This window comes from Trachypithecus francoisi, unplaced genomic scaffold, assembly GCF_009764315.1.
Source record: "Trachypithecus francoisi isolate TF-2019V2 unplaced genomic scaffold, Tfra_2.0 Lachesis_group3, whole genome shotgun sequence".
Taxonomy (NCBI): Eukaryota; Metazoa; Chordata; class Mammalia; order Primates; family Cercopithecidae; genus Trachypithecus; species Trachypithecus francoisi.
In genome coordinates this window covers 141,942,597-141,970,380 of record NW_022681468.1, presented here as the reverse complement: position 1 = coordinate 141,970,380, position 27,784 = coordinate 141,942,597, and the positions used below count along the sequence as shown (strand labels likewise).

The 27,784-nt window shown below is 37.5% G+C and overlaps 2 protein-coding genes across 9 annotated transcripts in view; one reads left to right on the top strand and one right to left on the bottom strand.

Moving 5' to 3' along the window:
- MYEF2 (myelin expression factor 2) overlaps positions 1 to 17,849 on the bottom strand; it is a 54,957-nt gene extending 37,108 nt beyond the window's left edge. For 3 of the 5 annotated variants that reach the window (XM_033190210.1, XM_033190211.1, XM_033190213.1), the window contains exon 1: positions 1,242 to 1,678. In XM_033190210.1, the coding sequence (XP_033046101.1) occupies positions 1,242 to 1,402 (161 nt within the window). In that variant the 5' untranslated portion in view covers positions 1,403 to 1,678. Of the gene's footprint in view, positions 1 to 1,241; positions 1,679 to 17,034; positions 17,164 to 17,744 lie in introns of those variants that run through there. The other 2 variants (XM_033190214.1, XM_033190212.1) reach the window with 2 other exon arrangements.
- Positions 1,604 to 27,784, top strand: CTXN2 (cortexin 2). 4 transcript variants are annotated; one of them, XM_033190219.1, is made up of 2 exons: positions 1,604 to 1,812; positions 27,347 to 27,784. In XM_033190219.1, exon 2 carries the CDS (start codon positions 27,404 to 27,406, stop codon positions 27,647 to 27,649), a length of 246 nt encoding a protein of 81 aa, XP_033046110.1. In that variant the 5' UTR covers positions 1,604 to 1,812; positions 27,347 to 27,403; the 3' UTR covers positions 27,650 to 27,784. The 4 variants fall into 4 exon arrangements, with proteins under 4 accessions (XP_033046110.1, XP_033046107.1, XP_033046109.1 ...); XM_033190216.1 differs by lacking the exon at positions 1,604 to 1,812 and adding an exon at positions 17,869 to 17,955; XM_033190218.1 differs by lacking the exon at positions 1,604 to 1,812 and adding an exon at positions 17,949 to 18,028.

The following is a 27,784-nucleotide window of genomic DNA, read 5'->3' as shown; positions in this document are numbered from 1 at the left end:
GAACAAACTCCACTAAGTTCCAATCTCTTACACCTGCACCTCTATTCTCCTAGAAGATGCTGCCGCTCCTATTCAAACTCATTTGCGAGCAAGAGTGTCAAAGAGCTGGGGAGAGCTACCCTCATCTTATCTGCCACCAACTTATACATAGACTGGTCCAGGTCTTACCATCCCATTTCAAACATTCTTATCCAAAGGTCAGACAGACCTTTCCCTTGCCTATTTTACTGTGAGCATATGTCTATTGCTTTCTGCTCTGAGGCATAACAGAGAAGGAAAAGGATGTTTTCACTAAATTATTAACATATTTCAACTTCAGGTTTAAGGAGGTAGGCATATGAAAGTAAGCGCTTAACTTCATATCCTCCCACAAGACAAGAACAAAGGGGAGCATAACATTTCCCTAGAACCAGAAATTATTATGGATTGGGGTCAACTAAATTATTTATAGGCACTGGTGACAGCTGCGACCTTGAAAGTTTTCCTTCATTTAGGGGGGAAAAAAAAAACTTAACCATCTATTATACCAAACTTAAGATAATCATACACTGAGTTGAAAAATATATATATACTCTCCACAGCTGACGCACATTACCCAGTGGGAAGGGAAGCCACGCACATCGCACATTTCCCTTTTGAAAGTACGTCTAGCCAATTCAAGAGTAACACAATACATACAGTCTAACAGCACATTATTAAACTTCCTCTCGGTATAAATCAGTTTTAAAATGAACACACACTTTAGAAAACAACAAAACACTAAACTTGTGAAGCTCAGAAAGAAGCCAGAGATATTCCTTTTAAATACGTTCTTGGTGGTTAGGAGGAAATGTCCGATGATGTCATCCCTAGATACTCCCTAGTGATGAACACTAACTACTGGTCCTTAAAGGGGGACCATTTTCCTGCAAACCGTGGCGTTCGCTGAGCTTTGCTCAAAGGTTCTTTAACCAAAGTCAGGAAAGAGGGGAGTCCGCTGTCTCGGGCTAGAAATCAGGGAGGAGCGCTGGTCCCCGGGCCCCCAGCCTCGGCTCCCGGGACCGCAGGCGGCCAGGCCTGGGGCGGGCGGGGAAGGGCCTGGGAGCGGCCCAGCTGCACCTGCTCCTCAGGCAGCCGATGGCCCGGGGGCGGGCCGGGGCCTGGGGGTGGTTATCCCCCATCAAGGCCCAGCCCGGCCTCTGGCCCCCCGGCCGACTCCCCGCCCCCCACCTCGCCCCGGTTCCCGGAGGAAAAGACAATACATTTTAACGCCATTGGAGCTGCTGCTGTGCTGCGGCTGCTGCTTCTCCGCCTCCGGGGGGTGCGGCTCTCGCCGCTGCTCGCCCGGCGGCTCCGCGGGCTGCAGGTGTGGGCTGTCGCCACCAGTGGCCCCGGGCACCTCGGCCTTGTTGGCGTCCGCCATCCCGCCGCCTCTGCCTCCGCCTCGGCCGCCTGAGCTGAGGGGCTCCGAGCGCGACAATGGCGGCTGCCGGGGAAGCGGTAACGGATCCCGATTTGAAAAGGCCCCGAGCGCTCAGTAACCCGGATCTCGCGAGAACCGGTCGAGCCTGGGCGACTGGGAGATGGTGTGTGCCGGGTGCGGGGGGTGGGAGTGCGGGGGGGAGGGAAGCCATGGGAGCGGGGGTCAGGGCCGCTGTTGCTGCAGTCGACCCTACACCTGCCTGGGAGGGCTGCGCCAGTCCTGAAAGCCCCCGGTGGTGGTTCCATGTCTGCCCACCAGCCCGCCTGTCGCTTGGCACCAGTGGAGTCTTGGCTTGCAAAGCGGGATTAGACACCAAAGCCCTAACACCCAGACTGTTCAATTCATTCCAGGTAGGGACAGTTAAGAAGAGCACACCACTTTGCATCTTTAGAGACTTCTTGCAAGTCCTCAGACTCCCTTTAGAAATCCTTTGAATGAAGCAAATATAAGTCTCTTGCCATTTCAATGCCTAGGCACCCTTCGGACATTCCATAAAGAGTTATTGATAACTGATTGCGATTCACCAAAATGAATGACTTTGAATTTCTTTGAGAAGTATTTGTTCTTAGGGGTGAGGATTTCCCAGCAACTCAGCTATCAGCTTAATAAGAGAAGACTGCAGTTTTTCTCTGGACATCAATCAATGTGGGGAATCTATAATTATAAAATATCGTCTACTAGATGGGCTAATAACGGATATTTGAGGTTTTGATTGTTTATTGTATACTGATGGAAATTCTATGTGAAATAGTTCTACACTCTCAAATTTAATTGCCATATGGAGTTTTAAAATATAGTCGTAGATTTTTCCGCCAAGTATGAAAAGGAAACCCGTTAAATTTAACCAATTCCTAACTCTTGAGTACTATAATATTTCACATTGACATAACCTTTTTCAGCTGAAAAGTTTAAAAGCCTTCCCAAAATTGTTTTTTTTTCCATAAAGAAGCAAACATGTGTCGTTTACTTACTTTACAGAATATCATACACATATCGGTGGTAAAGTTATAGTTACAAAGTAATACTCAAATAACATAATTTCATCTTCGGCTTTTCAATGTGTAGTTTCCTACCCTCTACCGAAAAATACCAAGTTCAGCTACTTCATCACACACACACACATACACACACACACATACACACACACACACACACACAATCAGAACATTTTAATGATGAGAGTGCTATTGTAGTTGCTGTATAAATTGTTTGTCATTCAACTCTTGAGACATAAGATTTATAATCGCAGAAAGGGCATTCAACTGTGACAGACAAAATATGGATTAAATCCCCAGCTCTGCCTCTTTTTGCCCATAACTCCCTGGGCAAGTCACCTCATTTCTCAGTCTCTCTACAATAAATAAGGATAGCAATACCGACCTTATAGGATTGAGGTGAGGATTAAGAGAAAGCACTTTCTGTAGGAAAAAGTGCTATATGAACATAATGTAATATCACAATTCTCTATCTCCCTAAGCTTAGCAGAGTTTTAGTCAAAGACAAGCCAAGTGATTTTTCCCACAGCACTAAATTATAAGTACTTTCAAAATAGTCATCATTCTGTTATTCTTTTGCTGTAGTTGAACTTAGTGATGAAAATTGAACCCCACCATCACTAGTACCGTATATTCTTGCCAAAATCCTTTAATCAACTCAATGCAAGGTTTTTTTAAGAGGCCTTTATGCTTCAAACAGAGTAGTAGGTACATGAGGAATACAAAAATGAGTACAACCCTGTTGGGAGAGGACTAATATAAAAAGTACTATTTGCCAGGCGCGGTGGCTCAAGCCTGTAATCCCAGCACTTTGGGAGGCCGAGACGGGCGGATCACGAGGTCAGGAGATGGAGACCATCCTGGCTAACCCAGTGAAACCTAGTCTCTACTAAAAAATACAAAAAACTAGCCAGGCGAGGTGGCGGGCGCCTGTAGTCCCAGCTACCTGGGAGGCTGAGGCAGGAGAATGGCGTGAACCCGGGAGGCGGAGCTTGCAGTGAGCTGAGATCCGGCCACTGCACTCCAGCCTGGGGGACAGAGCGAGACTCCGTCTCAAAAAAAAAAAAAAAAAAAAAGTACTATTTGAGTGCTATAATACAAATAAAAGCAAAGTATCATTAAAACATTATTTACAAAAACAGGAGACTGGCCCACATGCCTTAGTTTGCCAATGAAAATATTCCATTAAAATATTTATCTTGATTACTGAGTTTTAAATTTTGTACCCAAGACAAACGCCTCACTCGCTGTAGCTTAGCCCTAGTCCTGATAAAGAGCAGAGGTTAATTCCTACTGAGGGAATTGTAATTGGTGAGGGCCTTATAAAAGAGCTGGATCTTAAAAGACAAGGAATTAAGGCAACTTCTGAAGGGAGGAGAAGGATTAATCTTAACCATTCCATCTGACTGCTCAATAGATTGATCTTTCCTTCCTTTCTTGCTGTTAATTGCGAAAGATAAAGAAAAAAACTATTAATATTCTGTTGCTGAATCCCATTTCTGTATTTTCCTGTCTTCCTCTCTACTGTTTTGTTTTTTTGTTTTGTTTTGTTTTGTTTTGTTTTGTTTGAGACGGAGTCTCGCCCTGTCGCCCAGGCTGGAGTGTAGTGGCGCTGTCTCGGCTCACTGCAAGCTCCGCCTCCCAGGTTCACGCCATTCTCCTGCCTCAACCCTCCCGAGTAGCTGGGACTACAGGCACCCGCCAATATACCCGGCTAATTTTTTTTTATTTTTAGTAGAGACGGGGTTTCACCGTGTTAGCCAGGATGGTCTTGATATCCTGACCTTGTGATCTGCCTGCCTCGACCTCCCAAAGTGCTGGGTTTACAGGCGTGAGCCACAGCGCCTGGCCTTGGTTTTATTTTTTATTTATTTATTTATCTATTTTTTAGTGCGTGTAGGTACCTTGAAAAATTCTTAAGTAATGCTCAAATTCTTATTTTCACGATTCACATTGCAAAAGCATTATCCTGTGCAATTGCACAAAATATATTACTGGTACTTCAAATAATCACTTAGTTTTCTTTCTTACAAATTAGAATGCATGTTTATGTGTGTGTACGTGGTGGGGGTAGGGGAAAACTATTACACATATCTAGACATTTAATCCTAGAAATCACAAAATATTTTCAATTAATGCCTTAATATATGTATCACTTAGGAATTGTGTTCATCTGCTAGTAACAATAACTAGAAATAATAGTATCTTAAGCACGATATACATTTTTACTCTCTTAAGTAAAATAAATGCAGAAGGAGCATCCCAGAGGATATATAGTAGCTTCACAGTCATCATGGAGGTCAGGTTCCTGCTACTTTAATCTTTCACCATCCTAGTGTAAGGCTTCTGTTCTTAAGGTTGCCCTATGACCCAAGATGGCTGCTGGAGATCAAGGAACCTTGTCTGCACTGTGGGTCAGAAGAAGTCTGGAAAAGAAGGGCCTATCCAGAAGTCTCACACAACACTTCCACTTATAGGCGAGAACTTAGTCACATGACACACTCAGCTATGGGGGAGGTTGGCAAATAATTTGGGGGCTGGGCTTACTGCCCAGGGTTCTGTTACCAATGAGGAAGAGAATGGAGTGGCAACTAGAATGTCATCATTCTTCTTTTTTTAAATTTATTTTGTCTTTAAGAATTAAAAGACAAAGACCAACAATATGAGGTAAAACAAAAAGTATAGTATAATTTTTAAGTCAATTTGCTTCACTATATAAATTAAATTGCTGGATTTGAAGGCATGAAGTTTCTAAACTTTACAAAGTAAAAAGTTCTTTCTTTAAAGCTTAAAAAGGAACTCATAACTTTTTAAAATACTATGGGTTATATCTGAAATCTACATATGTATTTCCCTTTTTATAAAAAGTTCATTCTGTGATGAAAATGTGGACATTGGTTACTATCAAATAGAAAGTAAAGTTTAATCTTATTCTGACAGTTAACTACTTACCATTCTCTTTCTCTTTTCCTCCTTCTTTCTCTCTCTCTCCCTCCCTATCTCTCTGTCACCCCCCATACACCCTCATTACACCACAGCTCTGCTTACTTTAGGAGTCCATTTTTTTTTTTTAGCATTTAGCATTCCAAAAGTACATCCTATAGAAAGGTCTCTACCAGCTAGCTAAGTGAAGTTTAGAATTAAGACAAATATCTGAATAATCCAGGCAGAAACTCCACTTTTACCTCAATTATTCAAATAATTCAGATAATATCAAGGGTTTTGGTAGACTTCCTTACATAATTGTTTTATTTTTCAACTTTATAATCCTAGGGTAATTCTCTAATGACAGAATTACTTTTGATTTTTGTAAGCAATATTGGGGCATATTTTTTCTTTGAAGACTAAAGACCTGCATAATTCCCAGATCTTTGAGTCTCAATTTTTAACCATTTTCTAATTTCTTAACTTAAATCACCCTGAGTTTTCCTCAATCTCACTCCAGTAACTCTATGAAAAGATAGATCAGAAGAGCAAATTCTCAGGAGCTCTGCCCTACTTTCCTTCCTATAGGCATAGCCACTCCCTCCTGTTTAATGATTCCATGAATTGAGCTTACTCTATCCAAAGCCATGGATATTATATGGCAATGTTTTTAAATATCCTCAGTTTAGTATCTTAACTCAATTTTTTTTAAGATGAAGTCTCACTCTGTTGCCCAGGCTGGAGTGCAGTGGCACGATCTTGGCTCACTGCAACCTCCGCCTCCCAGGTTCAAGTGATTCTCCTCCCTCAGCCTCCCGAGTAGCTAGGATGACAGGTGCACACCACGGCACCCGGCTAGTTTTTATATTTGTAGTAAAGACAGGGCTTCACCATGTTGGCCAGGCTGGTCTTGAACTCCTGACCTCAGGTGATCCACCCACCTCGGCCTCCCAAAGTTCTGGGATTACAGGCATAAGCCACCACACCCGGCCCTAACTCAGTATTAATGAAATGATTGTTTCATATCAGAAATTGTCTTCAATTTAAATAATTGCCCTTTTTCGGCACATCATTCTTAATTTTCAATTACAACATTTAGAAGAGAAAATCAAATTCTTAGAGTGATGAATTATAAGGTTCAGTCCACATGCTGTCTTGCATATTTGAAGATAATCCTGTAAATGATGATGACAGAGATAACTGACATAATCCATCTTCCTCTTCTTATTTGGCGATAGAAAATTTTTATTTATGGTAGCTATGAATAGTACTGAAAGCCCACATTTCCTAGCCTCACTTGCAGCTACATGCACCCATGTGACTATGTTCTGGCCAATAAGATATTAACAGAAATGTTGTAAGGACCATATAGAAGTTTCCTTAGAAGAAACTGACTTAGCCGGAAGAATGGCCCTTTTGTCCTCTATTGCCTCTTCCTGCTGCTAACTTGAAATGGAGCAATGATGTCTGTAAACAACAACCCTCTTAGACCATTAATTGGAAGCTAACTGCTAAGGATGGTGGAACAGACATGTGAAATTCAGATCTCTGATGACCATGAAGCCACAATAACAACCCTGACATTCCTACCCCTAGACTCATTTTCAAGAGGAAGAAATACATTTCTATCCTGATCAATTGCTGCTGTTTGGGCTCTTTCTATTAAACACAGCTGAACACAATCCTGGTGACTGTTTTTAATTTAAATGACTTATTTCCTTCAATAGTTTTTCTACATGTGGTTACAATGTAGAAGAATTACAGAATGTATTCTGTAGCGCCACTACACTCCAGCCTGGGCGACAGAGCCAGACTCCATCTCAAAAAAACAAAACAAAACAAAAAAAGAAAACAAAACAGTAGAGAGGAAGATAGGAAAATACAGAAATGGGATTCAGCAACAGAATATTAATAGTTCTACAATGTAGAAGAATTACAAGAAGAAGAATTTTTCTGAAGACATCATTTATATTGGCTTTTGTTTTCTCTTTTGCTTTATGCTGTAGAGCACTGAAAGGTGTTTTTAATGTGATTTTCATTCTCCCATTTTAATTTTACTAGTAGAACCACGATTTTGTTTAGGGTAGCAGCATGCCCACCTGAAATACTGGGAGTGACAATAGGCACAGCTCTATCGAATTAGTTATAAGGAGTAGTGCATCAGGGATTTTCAGAGGGTTTTTACTTTCCTAATAAGCTCTTTGCCTACCTGCCTTCTTGTGAGGCTAAAGGGTGAAGTATCCATCTTGAAACCAAGAGTCAACATGTATGAATACAAATGCCACGCGCTAAGGAAGACAGGTGAGAAAGACAGGAAACTAAAACACTGATGGCCTCATAAAGTCGCTGGACAAGCCCTGGACTACCCACATCCAAACTTCTTCGTGTGTAGGGTGAAAAATTACCTCCATTGCCTTTAGGCATTGCCATTGCTTTTCTGTCTGTGGTCCTCCATTTAATGAAACTAAACAGAATCCAAAAATTGTTTTTGGATTACAGCCCTTTTCCTCAAGGGTCACACCACTCCTGATGGCTGCTTATGAGCCTAGTTGAAAGCTATGATTTTTCAGTAGTATACTAATGTGATATTTTTTCATGGTGTATTGCAAAGTGGTAGATTGAAGTGATTTCATGTCATATTTCAATTCACAAACTGTTTAAACATGCAGAATATATATGTGTGTGTGTATGCAAAATGCAGTATGTATATAAACAAGATATATTTCCCTGATTTTCATTTCTAGCTATTTTTATCAGTCAGGAAAAGAAAGCTTTTCATTCCGTCAAACTCTATAGATGTTTCCTCTAGGAAAGGATTTAATGCACAAAGTCTTAGACGCTTATACAGCAATTAGTAAGGCTGAGAGGGCAAAGGTCCAGGAGCTATTGCTGCAGTTTGAAATATTAGGAAGAGCATGAGTCACAAGGAACCATGGCCAATGATCCCTCTGACCTATAACAACAAGATAAGTCTCAAGACTTCCTTGTGTCCAGAATCTGCTGACTTAACATACCATCTGCCATTTGCTATACCCACAAAGTTACCTGCAGCCACTACTGAAATTGATGGCTTCTCTTTCCCTTCCTCCTTGCAAATTTTGTAACAGTGCCGCTCCTTGGTAGAATTTAGGTTGGAATACTATTAGCAACAGAATTTGAGAAATGTTTCATAGGAGAGAGAACTTAGAAGGGTGAAAACGATGCTGAGTGTCAATAGGTAATATTTGGCACAGTTTCTAAATCATTTGGCATGCTTTCTGAGGTACCCACGTATAAAGGAGGCAGTTATCCTATGTGTGCAATCGTGCTGTAAAAAATAAAATCAGGTCAAATGTTTTAAAATGTGTAAATTACATATAGGAAACAACAACTTACAAACTGAGAGATCTCAAACCAAAAATGGTAAGTGGAAGCTCAGAGGCATGGCATTATAGGCTGGCTTATAAAGCAAAAATGAAGCTTTAACTTTTACGGTGATTTGTCATTACCGTGGAGATTTTCAGACAACAGATTGGTTTAAAAATCATCATCTTATACCATTTCTGGAAAACAACTTAAGTTTTACTTAGAATTGTCAGAGGCATTTACAAGAAATAACCTATGTCACTCTTCCATGGCCTAACTGGTCTTGGCTGCTCAGAGGATTCTCAAACCTGGTCACCATTTTGTTTTGTTTTAAGAATCCATTCATTCATTGTGTGTGTTAGATTTAAAAATGCCTGAACTTCTAAATAAGATAAATAAGATAAAGTATGTAAAAATACTTGTGACTTACCTTATTCTCTTGACTCCATTAACAAATCTCAATTGTGAGTTCCTTGCAATATCATTCAGGCTACTCAAGAGACTGCATGGTAATACTGTCAGTCTAGATGCTCTGACAGTCCCAATGTCACAGAGCAAATGTAGGCTTGGATTAGTGTCCATGTGCATCAAACCAGATTTCTGCATCAGAACTCTGAATATTTCTGGAAACTAGTATCAACAACATTTCTGAAAAATCAAACCTTATTCTTCCCAAGTGCCTTTGCTTTGAGCACTGTCTAAAGTCCTGGGGACAGTCACATAAGAACTACTGTAGAACTACTGAAAACTAAAACATTATTACAATTCATCAGTCCTCAGAACATTAGGCTTATGTTTTCTCCTCAAAAATCTTCATATTTTTAAGTACTGTTTTAGATAATAGTCACTAACTTCAATTTATCTTATATTGACTTTTAGGTAGTATTGAAAAAGAAGGCCCCTCCTTAGTTCTTTCTGAGTGTCTCCTATAGTTGCCTAAAGTGTCTTCGCATCTCACCAGATAAACATTCCTTCAGTTTAGCTTTGCTTAAAACATGAGAGGTGTGGCTTTTATTTGGCTAGCCTAGTTTTAGAAATCGGATACCAAGTATGCAAGTGTTTATTCTTTAACAATGCACAGAACCCTGAAAAAGGAAAATAACTCACATTCTACAAAATCATACATTAAAAATAACTGGCAACTTAAGAAAATGGAAAGATAAGCCACAGACTGGAGTAAAATCTTTGCAAAACACATATCTAATAAAGAACTTATATCCAAAATATATAAAGAACTCTTAAAACTCAACAATAAGAGCACAAGCAACCCAATTAAAGAGTGGAAAAATCTGAACAGACACATAACAAAGAAGATATGCAAATGGAAAATAAGCATATGAAATTATCATTAACATCAGATGTCCTGGGAGTTCAAAATTGGGACAATAATGAGAAACCACTGTATATTATTGGAATGGCTAAAATCCAAAACACTGACAACACTAGATGCTGAAGAGGATATGGAGCAACAGGAACTCTTATTCATTACTGGTGGAAATACAAAATGGTGCAGCCACTTTGGAAGACAGTATGGCAATTTCTTAGACAGCTAAATATAGTCCTACCATAGAATCCAACAATCATGCTCTTAGTTATTTGCTGAAATGAATTGAAAACTTATGTCCACACAAAAGCCTGCACACAAATGTTTATAGTATCTTTATTCATAATTGCCAAAAATTGGAAGTAACCAAGATATCTTTCAACAGGTATATAGATAAATAAACTGTGGTATATCCATACAATGAAATATTATTGAACAATAAAAAATAAATGAGCTATCAAGCCATGAAGGAAGCTTACATGCATGTTGTTAAATGAAAGAAGCCAGTGTGAAAGGGCAACAGAGTCTATATGACTCTATACATACATTCTGGAAAAGAGAAAACTACAAGACAGTTTTCAGATCAATGGATTCCAGGGGTTTGTGAGGGGAAGAGGAAGGGATAAATAGAGGATATTTAGAAATGTGAAACTATTCTGCTTGAAAATATAATGGTGAATATATGACATTATAGACTCTTCAAAAATCATAGAACTGACCAACAAAAGAATGAACTCTAGTGTAAATTGTGTACTTAATTAATAATGTAACAAAATTGTTTTATCAATTGTTAACAAATGTATCACACTAATGTAAGATGTTAATAACAAATGAAACTGTGAGAAAAGGGGTGGGAGATATACGGGAACTTTCTGTACTTCCTGACTTTTCTGTCATCCTGAAACTGCTCTAAAAAAATTAAGTCAGGCCGGGCGTGGTGGCTCAAGCCTGTAATCCCAGCACTTTGGGAGGCCAAGACGGGCGGATCACGAGGTCAGGAGATCGAGACCATCCTGGCTAACTCAGTGAAACCCCGTCTCTACTAAAAATACAAAAAACTAGCCGGGTGATGTGGTGGGCACCTGTAGTCCCAGCTACTCCAGAGGCTGAGGCAGGAGAATGGCGTGAACCCAGGAGGCGGAGCTTGCAGTGAGCTGAGATCCGGCCACTGCACTCCAGCCGACTCCGTCTCAAAAAAAAAAAAAAAAAAAAAAATAAGTCTATCCAATAACAAAAATAACTGGCAAGATTTAGGGAAATTTTTATGTTGGAGAAAAAAGTGTAAAACTTACATAACATCACAACCATAGCACTGCAAAAACATTTACAAAGCTAAGAAAATGCTAGCACAATTAAAAATAAAAGTTATTATTTATATTTCAATATATTTAGAACTTCATAAATTTGTTTGAGTTAAGAAAGAATGATGGAATACATAAAACAAAGGTTGAGTTACAAAAACAAGGACAAATGCACAATGATCAGGAAGAATTGTGCAATAAGCATTTTCAAGACAGAGCATGTGGTCAAATTAAGCCAAGAGGAAAAAGGAGGAGTGAATGGGTGTTGCATATAGGACTACTTTCCTCCACAGCTTACTACCTTCAGCTGTGTTAGTGGACTTAGAGTGCAACTGCTTTTACTTCGTAATCAAAACATTAATGTACTGGGGCAAATCGTGTATAAAACAATTGATTTCCACATTCCATTGACATTCCTATTTGCCAATTATTTTTAACTGAATCCTATTACAGAAGCATACATTATGATAGAAAAGAAAACTGCTCTTGTTTCTCTATCTTTAGCAGAACAAAACAACTTAAGCTAATCTCTATACATTATACTGTAGTTATGGCTCGCACATTCGTGGAGATTGTACCCAAGGTACCCTCTCATACTCATTAGATTCAACAGTAAATATAGTAGAGGGCTTAAAGTACACTTTAAATGAAACAATTGAAGGCTTATGGGCAGTAAAACTAAAAGCAATTAAATGAAACTTCATTTAAATAGATCACTCTGAACCGAAACATTTAGTATATTTTTCTTTGCAGAAAAGTTTACCAGAAAACATAGCATCTCATTTTCAATGGGACTCATCAACCAGACCAGCATTAGATCATTAACTACACTAAAGTGTCATCATGCTCAATTCACTTAGGAGTCCACGTACTTAGATCATTTCTTCACTGTTGACAAAATCCCACACAGTCATTTTCTAATAAAATCTAATTATCCTATTACTGTACTCTCTAATCCTATTTCAGCACATTCAGCCTTGGCTTACTTTTGAGATATCAGATGGTAAAAATGACCTAAAGAAAGATCTCCAAGGGGGAAAAAAATAGAAAGCTAATGGGGTGGCTTTAAAATATGTAGGAGTTGACCAGGCGCAGTAGCTCACGCCTGTAATCCCAGCATTTTGGGAGGCCAAGGTGGGCAGATCACGAGGTCAGGAGTTCAAGACCAGCCTGACCAACATGCCGAAACCCTGTCTGCACTAAAAATACAAAAAAAAAAAAAAAAAAAATTAACCAGGAGCGGTGGCATGTGCTTGTAATCCCAGTTACTTAGGAGGCTGAGGCAGGAGAATCGCTTGAATCCGGGAGGCAGAGGTTGCAGTGAGCAGAGATCGAGCCACTGCACTCCAGCCTAGGCGACAGAGGGAGACTCCATATCAAAAACAAAAAAAAAGATGTAGGAGTTTAAGCCATTCAATACTTAGTTGTAAAACAGGGAATGAGATCATGTACCATTCATTTACAGCAGATTTTTCAATAGGCTCTTTGGATTACCTTGGGATTATAAAAATGAACTTCCAGAGATCCATGAATACCTGAGCTGTGAGCAAAACATCTGTATATATGTATTTTTAGGAAGAGGGCATATATTTCTTAGTGAAATTTCAAAATCATTCTTATTCCTCCCCTCAAAACAATGATTAAAACTGTGTATATAGACAAAAAAGACATGGGTAGATAAAAATAGCATTCAAATACATAGGAATTCATTTTTTAAAAAATAAAGAGTTGACTTTTGAATATAGCTAATTACCTAACATCATCTAAAGTCAAAAAAGCATCGGATTATCTTAAAAAATAGTTATACCAAAACTAATTTATATTTGTATTTAATACATGTTTTAAAATTTCACATTTGAAAGATATGCTATCCGGCCGGGCGCGGTGGCTCAAGCCTGTAATCCCAGCACTTTGGGAGGCCGAGACGGGTGAATCACGAGGTCAGGAGTTCGAGACCATCCTGGCTAACACGGTGAAACCCTGTCTCTACTAAAAAATACAAAAAGCTAGCCGGGCGAGATGGCTGGCGCCTGTAGTCCCAGCTACTCGGGAGGCTGAGGCAGGAGAATGGCGTAAACCCGGGAGGCGGAGCTTGCAGTGAGCTGAGATCCGGCCACTGCACTCCAGCCTGGGCGACAGAGCGAGACTCCGTCTCAAAAAAAAAAAAAGAAAAGAAAGATATGCTATCCAATGTTTGAATCAATAGCAATATTCAAATTAAAAAGCACAGCCATATTAAAATATTTTAGTTAAGGAATAGTAATCAAACCTCAGCCAAACAAAAAGTAGGTTTTCCTGAAAAGTTGAAAGTAACATGTTGGCCTAATAGGTTAAAGAGGTAAAGGTGATCTCACTTTGCAACAGTTGACAGCAAGAAGTCAACTAGAGCCAGGATGGCAAGAATTTATGCAAGCTAAATTTTCCTCTGAAAAGAATCCTGAGCTCAGTTATTAGAGGAAATTCTTGTTTTCAGTTGCTTTGTGACAATCTCATTCTAGAATATATTCATTAGAGTGAGGCTATCATGCTTTCTAAATTCCTGTGGTTACCATGTCTTCTAACAAGGTGGACGATTAACACTTCCAATCTCTGAGATAACAAAAAGTCTTAGTCATATAAGGGACACTATTTAGAGTATAAAAATAGCAACAGGGTAACAAAGTGGTTTGGAATTAAGCTGATCTATAATTATATAAACTGAAAAATTTCTTCTGTCATCTTGACATTTTAATACTTCATTATAGTTTAGATTTTTATCTTCATAGCTAATTAGATGATACATTTTTCTGTATGTTAGTATCCTATTTAAAATAAATTTATAAAACAACCATATACACTCACCCAATAATCAAAAAGTAGAGAAATTTATTTATTTATTTGTTTACTCTACTTCTGATTTTATGAGGACATTTACATGAGGTCACACATTAAAACAGATAACTAAAAGAAAATAATATTATCATTACCTGAGAAATCAAAATTGCAGTAGTTAAGGTGATAAAAAAAAAAAGAAGAGATATAAAACCTTAAGGTCTTACATAGTTATTCATTTTCAGCTGTTAATTTGACTCTGATATCCCTGGTAACTAAAATAAATGCTAACTTTAGTTATGTGATTACATTGTATGTAAGAACAGAAAGTACCACTTTACCCTGGGTTGATTTAAGTGAGGAGGAGAGGTATGAAAGTTCAATTCATCAAACTGGTATTGAAAGAAATGCTTTTGGGGATATGTCTATGAAATCTAAATCCATTAGGCATCTTTATATAAGAAATAGTAAGTTATATGTTGACCAAGATTTTAGTAACAACTCTGTAGTAGATATAGAGCAGGTTGTGCAAGCTGGGAGCTGTTTCATATAGAATTACTGTATATAAGCTGAGAGCATAATGTCAAAGCATAGTAAAGGCAATTCTGTTTGGGGAAGTTATAAACAATGCCACCCACATATTTACCTTTCTAATAACTGGATTGTTCTGAAAATAAATCACAGATGCTCCAGAAGTATAGGTTATCCACATGTGCTTTAGAAAGGCATTCATATATTTCATGTCTTTCAGCAAATTTGTGGAAAAGTTGGGCAGCAGATACCAGCAAGGACCTGAAGTACAATTATTCTGTGTTTTACCTTTTTGCAATTCTTCATCTCTTCTTTGGCAATGGCTAATAAAATATGAATAGCATATTAATCTGTGTTTGTATAGAACTTTGTAGAACTTGCCATATTATTTTGCCATGTATCTCAAGGGCAGAGACCAAATCTCATTTATCTTTGTATCTCAGCATCTAGCAAAGAAAGTGGAACCTAATGGATTTTTAATCCATTATGCTTTCCTGAATAAGCCATTTTGCAGACTTTTGAGAGCATCATTATCTTTCCTATACCTTGAAAAGGGTCAGGGTCATGCACCAACTAATACCAAGGAACCTAACTTATAGTCAATGCTTTCCTTTGGCATCAATTCAGAAGTGTTAATGGGAAACACTAGCAACCTTCAAAATGTAAGCATGTGTGTATGATGTCAATGACATAACAAATCAACATTCATACAAATGATCTATGAAATAAGAACCCTATTCTACCTTTTAAATTGGGTGAGAATTAGATCTGTAATATCCAGATTTTAAAAATCAGCTTCATGGGCATTCACTATGGAGCCATATTTCAAGTCATAAAATGACAAGTCACAGTCTCCAACCATGATAATAAATTATTGGAGTGGGGCTCATACATCCTCAGCAGAATCATATAACTTAGTTATGCTCCCTTGAGCTGGGCCTGCAAAGAGAATGAAGGATTTTAGATCATAGTATGGAAATACAGAGTCAACTACACCAGTAGTCCAGACAATGTCAAAATCAAAATCAAAGGAATCAAATTCATAAAAAGTTGTTAACACTGTACAGACAAAATGTTTACATGATTAGTCTCTGAGCTAATTTTGAATAAATTATTTTTGTAACACTTTGGAAGCATACATAGAATAATAGATGGAATAAAATGATCTCCTTTCCTACAATCTATGACTGACTGCATTGCCAGAATACAATATCTCTAGCATCGTGCTACTTTTATTTATTTATTTTGATACAATGTCTCGCTCTGTCTCACAGGCTGGAGTGCAGTGGCACGATCTCAGCTCGCTGCAATGTCCGCCTCCTGAATTCAAGCGATTCTCCTGCCTCAGTCTCCTGAGTAGCTGGGATTACAGGCACCCACCACCACACCCAGCTAATTTTTGTATTTTCAGTAGAGACAGGATTTCATCATGTTGGCCATGCTAGTCTCAAACTTCTGACCTCAGGTGATCCTCCCACCTTGGCCTCCCAAAGTACTGGGATTACAGGCATGAACCACTACTCTCAGCTGCATCTTGCTACTTTAATTGATCTCAAAACTAGTCATCTCTGGCATCACCTAGGAAATTGTCAGAAAAGCACAATCTGAAACCCAACCCCACACCTACTGAATCAGAGTCTGCATTTTAGCAAGGTCGTTGGAGATTCATATGCATGTTATATTTCAAGAAGCACTGTTCTAGCCCAGAGTGCTAATAAAGAATGTGGCCCTTGGCAAGCTTAAAAAGAGTCAATAAAACCATGGCCATGGAAATGTCCCTAGAAGAAGACATGTCTTTCACTCTTTCATAGGGGGCAGTTAGTTCACCTACATTTTAGGACATCTTAATAGTTTCCAATCGAAAAACAACTTTTAAAAAATGTGGTCTTCTATGAACTCCCAGTTATACATTGCCCATTTTTTTTGTAAGACCATTACAAAAAATCAGTAAACACTCTAAATAATCATAAAGTTTGTCTTCACTTTGTTATTGAATCTAGTTACACTTACATTATGTTTTCAACTTATTTTCTTTAGATGAATGTCCCAATTCTGTATCTACATTTCCCCCCAATCACTCACAGTCCAGTAGTTATAAGGCGAATAATTAAGGTTGTAGGGGATCTACAAGTGCTTGCAACTTGCAGGTTCTGGATAGAGTAGCAACACATAAATAGAATTGGGAACCCTATAACTGAGTTTGTTGAAACCACCAGACCCCTAAAATAAGGATAAAGAGCAAGGTTTCTGTTGTTTTGTTTTGCGTTGCTTTGCTTTGCCTTGCTTTCAATGTCGGTTAGGTTTAGAATCTTCATATTCAACACTGTTTAGAAAACGTACCTGGCGGCTATCTAGGGCTTTATCAGAGCGTTTCCTGGCTGCTATTTTGTTGTCTTCTAGCTTGTGTTTGGGAGCCAGATCTCAACACGCACCATTTCAGCACTACGGACAGCGCCTAGGCGCCTTCTCCTAGAAACGGAAGGGGATTCAGTTGTGTTTGTGTGGAAGGGAGAAGGGAGAGAGTAGAGGAAACGAACTCCAAACGACACATTCAGTCTCCGGTTAAACCAATACACCTTTCACTCCTGAATTTTCCTTACCGGATAAGAAGAAACATGTAAGAATTTAGTGCCTACTGTTCTACTGAAACGGCTGTCACCAAAGCACAGCAAAATGCCCGCGGCACAGCCAGGAATGCAGCAAAGAGAGCAAAACAAGGATTTCAGCAGTAAATCAATTAAACCCCCATTGCCTTACTAAACAAAGATAGTGATGAAATCTGATTGCTAACCTTCAGGGTGTGTTATGAGGGAAAAAAATGAGCGTCTATTTTTTTTCTTCCTCTCTCTTTCTTTTGGCAGAACTGAGGAATAGATAGAGCCTGTTGCTGCTGGAGCAGATTCCCTTCCCCTCCTCATCTCCCACCTCCTTTCAGTCTCACATACACACACAGACGCTGTCACAGACACACGCGAGCGCAAATATTTACACACTGCCACACCGAAGAAATCCATGCACGTTTTCCTGCAAACGCGCGCGCGCACACGTACTTCGGCGGGCGCCCACGTCCTCTGTCTCACCGACAGACACAGACATTTACACTTCTAGGCCAGGAAAGCGCTAACCAGGGTCCTGTGACTCCACGCAGGTTCCAGAACACGCCTTCTACATTGTTACTGAACCGATCAACGAACGCAGACAAACGTGCCAACACTTAAGTCTACTGGCTGGACTTCATCTCCATGGCAACAAGCATGGAAGGTGAGACATCGCTGTCTGCGAAGTAACTTTCTCCCCCTTCCCTCCGCATTAACTGACAGCGTTCCAAATGCAGGTCGATTTGAGAAGCATGTCCTCATTCTCTTGTATTTCTGAAGCAAAAGAGCGGAGGGTGGGGGGGGGAGCCAGCAGGTCTGATAAGTTCAAATTCTAAAGGGGAAACAGCACCCATAATGCTAGCGCTACTGCTGATGCGGCTGCCAGGCGGGGGAAAGTGTTGTGTACGTGCAGATTGCTGATGCTTCTCCCATAATGTTTTGCAGGAAGTTTCCATGCTTCTTCGGTTTAGTACGTAGAAAGAGACCTGGAAACAAACAACGCAGAATGATGATGATGCTCTAGGTTTCTTTAATGAGATATTTGGAGAATTTTCAGACCAGGTTTCCCAGTGCGTTGGAAGGATTGAGTGTCAGAGTCCTTGAGCCATCCAAAGATTATCTTAAGAGAGAAATTCTCTTAAGGTTGAAATCTGAGGGTTTGGGGGTGGATTCTGGCAGATCCTAAGGTTTGGGACCTCTGGAAAGCCCTGAAAATTATGCATTTCACCATGATGAAGACATCTAGGTTAGTAATTTAAGGTTTTTCTTTGATTCCAACACATTCAATTCTTAATGATTAACTACTTCTGTGCAGATGTGGTTTCAATAATGCTTCTTTTCTCTCTTTTACTGGGATATAATAACCTTTATATTTTGTGTGGAGTGTGTATATGTATGGAATGGTTCATTATTTTTTAACCTTGGGTTTTCTTATATGTCTTATTTCATGAAAATATGAATGTCATCATTAGCAGTAGAGAGTATTATATCTAATGACCAGTGCTAAAATACTTTCTACCTAGAACATCATATTCCACTCTAATCGTTACTATTTCAGGTTTATTGTTTGGAATACCATTACTAGAGAAATAAACAAGAGGAAAAACCTGTTGATTAAAATTAAGCACAGGAAGATCTTTCTTTAATGGGTATACACTTTTTAACATTGGTTTCTGTAATTGTGCATTGTTGCATGATTAAATGATTTTATCTGAAAGGTGTATTTTTATATCTCTAGTAAGGTTATTTCACAGAAGAAATAAACATCACTAAGAATATTCATGAATATGAAAGGCTGCATATCAGGTATAAAAATACTATCATCTTTGCTTAACTACTTACAGAGATATGATTTGTAAGTACTGATCATAGTAAGACTTTGTTTTTTACTTACTAGTTGCTAATTACAAAGCAACTTCATGAGATTTTGGCTATTTGATATCTACAGGAACACCCTTGGCCCAATCTTATGACTCATCAGTACTTAGAAATCTTAGTGCCTGAGAATTGCTGTAAGTAAATGTACTTTCAACCAAGTTACTCATTGCCAAAGTACCTAACCATTTATTCCAGTGAATATGGCTCAAGACAGTATTTTATCATTTGCAGCAGTAGTGTTAAAAGATACTTAAATATTTTAATCATTATATATATTGATCCTGATATTTAAACTGCATTGTTGATTTTACCCAATTTTGTGGTGTAATATATTTCAAATAATTTTTACCACTACCCAATTTTGCATTCTACTTATTTTTGAAAATTCATTTTTTAACTATTTTTATATGGATTTTTAAAAAATATATGGTTTTGTAACTTAATCTAAATTTTCTCAGATTTCTTTCTTTTTCTATTCCCCAGTAAACAGGATATTAAGATGATGCTTCTCCAGGGCTAGGCATTACAGTGTCTGTTGTGAAGAGCTCTTCCAGCAATTAGAGAAAGTGAAAATGCATATTTTATCTATAACTGTTGAGCATTTTAAATACCTTAGTAATTGTGAATGAATTAGTTTTATAACTTGGAGACTTTTGTTTTTAACAATATTTTGTTATTAACAATATTTTTATATCATATTATGCTCTATATCAATAGAAAAGCAGAAGACTTGGCACACTTAACAGTATATTCTCAAAAACTTTTGATTTGGTGTTGAAATGAGACAAGTTGTTCATTTCACGGAGCAAGTAAAATGGAAAGTTTGGGCAATTGTTTGAAAAATTTAGGCCTGAAATACTGGTATTTCAACTGCTACATATATGGTTTAATTACCAAAACCATCTATTTGCTGAACACATTGTTAGGCAATTGCTTAACTTTTTACTTCTATTTGCTTGTGTAGGCACAGCCTGCAGCAATGGGCAGACTTTTTAATTAGCCTTTGAATATTACTTTTTCAGTTGCTCTCCTTGACCTGTATTTTGTTTTCATCTTTAGTATGAAGTGTACTTTTATGATAAATATAAAAGCCTGTTTTCCCTTTTAAGATATTAATAAAACATTTGTTCTTTCTCAATCCATTTTTTTTGTTGTTGTTAAAAATGGAAATTTTATACTTCTTTGAACCCAGGTAAATTTACGTAGCTCTTCCTTTAAAAACTGAATATGCAGTCATGTCTTCATTATTGAAAGTGATTCATCTTATGATTTAACCTTCTGTACCGACTAAGTAAAACTTACTTTCTGTCAAGTTTATTTACCACTCTATTTTCTCATTACCCCTCACTTCTAAATCCAATTCAATTTAGTGTCCCTCCTGGACTCTCAACTAAATTTTTATAATGATGCAATAATTCTGAATGCCAACCATAAGACCCTGTTTTTCAGTGTTTAGTTTCCATCACCACTGCAGAATTTGACAGTTTGCTAATGCCTCCTTCTAGAAACCGTAGCCTCCTTTATTATAGGTGAATTTTCTGCTACAGATTTACTCATGGTTCATCTTATATAACTCCAGTAGGAGATCCTCCTTGTAGGAGAGGCATTCCTTGAAGCTCCTTGCTAGGCTTATTCCATCTTTAATCCTTTGTGGTAACAGAAAATAGACTTGAATAGAATTACAGTAAAATTGCTCTCTGGATCAATCTAGAACAAGTCCTTCTGGCTTTCTACAAGATAATATTTCAAATATTTGAGTCTACCTATTGTCCTCCTTGGTCTTCCCCTTCCTAGACAAAGCTCAACAATTCTATTCTCTTTAAGTTTTGATCTGCAAATATTTCTATATACTGGGCTCTCTCCATCCTGGATAGAGTCTTCTACACCAACCTTGTTCGACAACAATACCTTAAAATATTCTCCCCATCAAAAATTTTATGCTAGACAAAATGATCTGGATTAATTTATTGAAAGCTGACAATTGAGTGCCTACTATGCACCACACATGAGTACCACAAATTCACCAAGTCCAGAAATAAACTCATCATTTACTTTCTAAGTCTATACTTTGCTCTTATTTTCTTTGTTTTGATTAATAAAAACACTCTATTTACACTTGTCAGAGCTTAATAGTGTAGAGTCCTCTTTGATGTCTCTCTCTCCATGGGCCCACTACTTTCCAAATCCTACCCCTCGTATTTTTCTAAATATTTTCCAACCTCTACCCTCTTCCACACATCTACTCCCTAGTGTAGACCCTCACTGCTTCTCACCTGAACTATTTCTTTCCCATGATGCTCTCTCCCTCAAAATTATGTCCTATTCCTATTTCAGTCTCATCATCAAGCCACTCAGCCTTTAAGCAAATAAATTTCAAACTCTTAGCCTGACAGTCAAAATATTTCACAATTTGGCTCCAACCTACCTTTCCAATGCTTTGTTTCCCATACTCCCCCTTGCCTGTACCAAATTGCTCACTGTGCTGTGAATAAATCCAGTACTTTTTGCCTTCATATTTGTTGTCATGCTCTTTTCTTCTTCACAGATCTGAATCTTTCTGTCTCTCAAGATTCAGTTCAAATACAATTTATTGCAAGAAAAACTTTCCTGATCCCTCAATGGGTGAAATCGTGATTTCATCTAAACTTGTTTATCCTTTTTGGATCTTCTTTTTTTTTTCACCAAGATGTTGAACATAATAATATCAACACTATGTGGGTGTTGTGGGAATTAAATAAAATCATATATGTAAAGCAGTATTTGATACACAGTAGATTTTAAATACAAGTTTGTTTCCTCTTCCTTTTTTATTGCTTTTGTAGAAGCCTACGTTGTTGTTTTTTTCCTTGTGTGTACATGGCTCTTCTCCCTTACTAGCTGGAATCTTTTTGAGTAGAGGAGTCCATGTCTACTAGAGCATACTAGCAACCCAATAAACATTTTTCAAAGAAAGTATAGTGAATATATGCGGTTTTACTTTATATGTGGCCTGACACATTATAATAATGTTATTACTTTCTATCATTTGCACCCCCACTCAATTTAAGACATTTGCTTTTATAAGCCACCACCTCATATCTTTGGCTCAGGCTAACTTGATTAATTGCAGCTTATAGATTTATTTTACATGAACTGCCAAGTCATTATCTCCCCTGTTTGGAATTGGTGCATCTCCTTCCCTCCCACTTAAACAAAGGGCTTTAGAAATGTTTCTATTAAATTTTATGTTCTAGCTTCAACCTAGAATTCTAGGCATCAGAATTGTTTTGAGTCTTTATTCCATGTGCTGTCATATTTCAGCCAAGCCTTGTCAAATGTAATAAGCTTCACTTCAATATCTTCAACTTAGTCACTGTTCAAAAACACTGAAAAGTATGTGTAGATAAAGTGAAACCTGTGTAATATCACACTGGAGACCCATGTCCATGATTACAGAACCTGATATTTATTAGGGTAGTTCAGATCTATGAATCTGCATAAAAACACTATTATCCAGGCATATCTCATGTCTTCCCCACAAAGATATCATGGGAGACTGTTAAATGCATTGCCAAAATAACTAAACCATGTCCATGCTATTTCCCTGATTCATCATATTAGTAGTAAACTTTTGAAAAGGAAGTGCATTGGCATTACCTATTAAACTCATCTTAACTTTTAATGACTTCTTAAATATTGACAAATTGCTTGTTAAATAATTAATTATGAGTTTGCAACAAAGACCTATTCCAAGATGCCAATATATAATTTTTACAATTCCCCCTTACTCCTCTTGAAAATTGAGACATTTGTCCACATCCTTACCTCTGGCAGCTTTTTCATGGTCTGTAATTTCTCAAAAGTCTTGAAAGTATAGCTCCAAGTTATAAATTATCTGATCATGAGGTTTTTAAATCATTTAATGTGGCTAAACATTATTCTACTAAAGTATTGTCTGTTTACATTGTTTGATTGTTTTTGTGTGTGTGTCATTTCTAAAACCCATTCTATATTGGTTAAAAAGACAGAAGTAGATTAAGTAGTTCGGCCTTTTTTTGTTATTTGATAACATAAACCATCCTGTGCAAATAAAGGGCTTAATCTTATACTGGTCTATCTCTTGATCTGAGCATATTGTATGTGAAACCCTTCCACCTCAAAGCCTTTGTAAAGGCTGTTTCCACAAATTTCAAATCTATTCCTCCAAATATTTCCATGGTTCCCTTCTAGACATCATTCAGGGCAAATATCATCTTCTTAGGGAAGGCTTTGCTGACCTCTTTAACTAAAGAAGTGCCGCTTATCCACCATCATTCTCTTTCCACTTAATGTGCTTTGCTTTCTTTCATAGCCTTTATGACTATAAGTACCTGGTCTAATATATAGATGTGGATATATAGAGAGAGATAATTTTAAATAATTGTGTCTGACTTCACCACTGGATGTAACCCTCAGTTTGGCAGGTGCACATTGTTATCTAGTTCACCACTGTACTCTAGTACCAAGAAAAGTACTAGCATCTAACAGATACTCAATCTACATTTGGCTAATGAATAAATTAAAATAGTATTATATATCACCTTAAGTTCACTTAGCTCTTTAGATTTCTTGACAGCATTCTGAAAGTTTTTGGTCACTTCTCAGCATTTTCCCTAGTTATACTGCATTGCTCCTATATTTGTACCAATAATAGAGACATAGAGTGCTTATAAATTATGTTCAAAGCCATGAAACAGCCATCCATCTATTCCTCCAAGGTAATATAAAAATGGTGATTTTGTTTATTCATTAACAGTGACTCTGCATATCTATTCATTCTTTATGCCTTTACCTGATTCCAAAAGCCTTTGAAGTATCTTACAATACCTTCTTAGCTAAGGGTAACAGTCAAGTAATGTAGAGGGCAGAGACAGAGGAAGAAGGAGTAATTATACCAGAAATCTTAAGCTAACCAATGTCACTATAGTGGAATACAAAATTTAACCCTGTACTTCCTGGCACAAACTAATGCCAGAATATATGATGGCTATATATCTTTCCTTAGAAAACAAAAGGAAACTCCCAAGGTTGTTAGGAAAGATCTGTTTTCTCCACCTTTGAATTCTAAAAATGATGTGAGTCTAAGAATGCTAAGGAAATTTGATAGAAAAGAACAAAAACACCGAACTCTGAAAGAGCTACTGAGTTTTTATACTTACTTTCAAATACAATTTTTGAAATCAAATAAAAGTTTTCTTTTTCATTTTAACTAAATGTATTTTCATGCTTTCTGGATATCTAAAAACTAGAGTATTGTACAAAACTTTATTTGAAGGACTTTAGTCCTCAAAAAATATATTCTTCAATATATTTAGTTTAATTCAATTGAAATATTTATTGAATACTTACAGTGTGCTGGGAACTGTGATCATTATGTGAGAAGTAATTACTTTCCCTTATTAAAAACAATAAATAACTCATTAATTTATATATCATCTAAAGCTCTAGGAACAAAGTATTATTTGGTGTATGATGGACATATTATATTCTAAAGTATAAAAGGATTTTGTTCTAACTAGGAAGATGCCTTGTTTTAAACTAATAGTAACAAATGACAAGAATGCTTTATTGCTGCCTCTAAAAAAATGCCTCTTTTTGTTGGTTTGTTTGGTTGGTTAGTAGGTGTTAAGAAAAATAGGAGTGTAGTGGATTAATCACTGGTTAAGAGCCAACAGACTTAACTCCTTCAACAATCAGCTATGATACTGTGTCTGTGCCTACATTATGCATTTTCAAAACACCTAAATAAATTTAGCTAACATCATAACTATAATCAGTGTAGGCTACTGCTAGACAATAACAAAAAGAACTAGTTGGAAAATGAACAGATCATTAAAACTGCCCAGGTGCTTTAACTTTTGTGATGTCAATTGTTAAAGGTTGGATTTTCCAGAAGTCAGACTCTGAGACAGATGTTAGTTTGCTGAATTTTTACTGAAGACTGTCCTTGGGCTCAACAGTCATGGAAAAGTGGGGACTTAAACAGGAGTGGCCAGAAGTTGAACTGTGCTATGGACCCAGTGACAGTCTCCGCTGACCCCCTATAGAACTCTGAAACTAAAATAGATTTTAGAGTTGTCTCCCTTTGATATAAGATGGCCATGCCTTTATACTATCATATAATCAATCATTGAGAATGGCCTTCCTTGGGAAGGGCCGTGACTTTGGGTGAAGCAGCTCTCTGCAACCGAGGCAAATGGTGAAAGGGACTGACAGCTGAAGACTGTTCGCTGGCAACATTCCTTGCTGCTGGGCAACAAGTCCTTCATTGAAGGGAATCTATTGGGAAACCACAGCGTCCATCAATAAACCACTTTTATTGCCTCATCTTACCCACATATCCCCTGAAATATCCACATGTTGTAGCCCAGCAAGGTTATGCTCTAGTAAAAAAAATAAATGGACAAGTTAGTTGGCTGAATCATCTCCTTAGTCCAGCATCTCCATACAGAAACATCCTGCTATTCAGTTTCTCCATCCATTAAATAAATGATCCAGTGAGTGTATGGATCTTAACAAATGACTTTTAATTGACAAAAGCAAGAAAATTAGACATTTAGTCAGCAAAAGAAGTTCCAGTTAAGTCTGTCATTAGAGATTCAATTGAGTCTTCTGCGCCTTTTACAGGATAAATACCACAACAAGAACTCAATCTTCCAGAAGATCATTCTCAGCCAATAAGTGTCCCTATATTTAAAAAACTAAAGTCTTTTCACTATACTATATTGATTAGGACAAAAAATGACTTAGTGGAAAGAAACTCAACAAGGATTTGAACAATATTTTTCCCTTTACTAAACAAAAAATCAAACAATGAACGTAAGCCATAACTATTGAATATTTCTGCCACTTAAGGCTTGAGGATAGAGCTTTCTTGTAATCTAAATCATTATAAAACAAAATATTGATTGATATTAATTGGTGTATTATTTGCAGAATAACTTTGAAAGCTACAAGGCCTGCTTTTATTACTCTTTTTTCATTCCTTACCTTCCATCCTTTATTCTGTCTCAGTTGTTTCCTGAAAATTAGGACCAAACAAATCTCAAGGGTCAGTAATTTTAATAAATATAATTCTTAAAAATTATCAGAAAAAACAACAATAAAAAAGAAAATACCAACAGTCTATTATTTGCAGTTATTGGATTAAAAAGCTATTTGATGACAGTCCGCTCAAAAAAGGTGGCTGTACATTAGTAATTATTTGATTAATTAAATTTATCTTTATTTGTAATTAATTCATTTAACTACCTTAAGACATCAAATGGGAAAAAAATCTATTTTGTTTCAGTTCAACATATACTTTCTGAATGCTTTAGTGTTAGTTTTAGAATCTCAGCACAATAGGGACTTAGGAGTGGAAATCTCGTTGGGAGGGCGACTGGGGAGCTTGTCTTAAAGTTGAATTTGCAGAGAAAGCATGCTGTTTAACTTGGATTTTATGTTTACTTAGGGTGTTCTGAAAGTTAATGGAGATGGTGGGGAGGTGGCTAATGGCCATAGCCACTGCTGCTTATTACTTGCAAGCTGCTCTGTTCGGCACTGCCTGCATTCATGTAATTTTAAAAACATAATTCCTCTCTTTAAGAAATTGACACTTAGTGTATCCAGTGGTAGTGAAGAAAAAAATGTAAATACATACATATGAAACCTAAGGGGGTGAAAAAGAAAGAAGTCATTATATCTGTTTAAAAGGATCAGAATCTATACCAGTCAAAATGGCACTGGAAATAGACCTTGAAGTATGGACTTTAAACAGCTTGAGCAACTTACATGCTATGATTATTTATATTATCTACCTACGCATGCAAATATGAGGTGAAAATTAGATGACAATTCAGATCAAAGAAGCAGCTATCTAACTGTCTAGCAATGAATCAAAAGATTTTAGGGCTGATAATTTGAATACTCACCTTCATACTTGATTTATTTAGAGTATGTAGGCACAGTCTTGTGTCCACAAAGGTAATTCTTCAATTACAACAGTTAGAAATAGCACCTCCAATGCTAATTTGATTCTGATCTGTATCTGATGATGTTTTCAAACATCTTTTGTGAGTTAAGTCAAGAAGGTTTGGAAAATGTCAGATTTTAATAAGCAACAACCTACCCAATACCATACAAGGGTAAAACTAAACTGAGTCCAATTTTGTACCTAGGCGAAGAGTTGATTCCAGAAGGAATTGTGAAGAGCCACAACAATGTGCCAGTGAATAATGAGTAGTACCTACTGTGGCAACTCGTCAGCTAAGATGAGTGTCAACGAAGTATCAGCTTTCTCATTGACTCTGGAGCAAAAAACTGGCTTTGCTTTTGTTGGGATTTTGTGTATCTTCTTGGGACTTCTTATTATCAGATGCTTCAAAATCCTGCTAGACCCATATAGTAGCATGCCTTCCTCTACGTGGGAAGATGAAGTTGAAGAGTTTGATAAAGGAACATTTGAATATGCGCTCGCGTGAGAGTTCCAGCTATATGATTTTTATGGTTGTGCCATTGGGACACATTCTGGATACAATTGTAATTACCTTGAGTGTGTGGGAGAGAGGCTCATTTTGTTCAGTGAATTCAATAAACATCTGTGACTAATTTCTTCA

Bases quoted from the DNA above. Each gene is read 5' to 3' on its own strand.
- CTXN2 (XM_033190219.1), top strand. From the start codon at position 27,404: ATGAGTAGTACCTACTGTGGCAACTCGTCAGCTAAGATGAGTGTCAAC.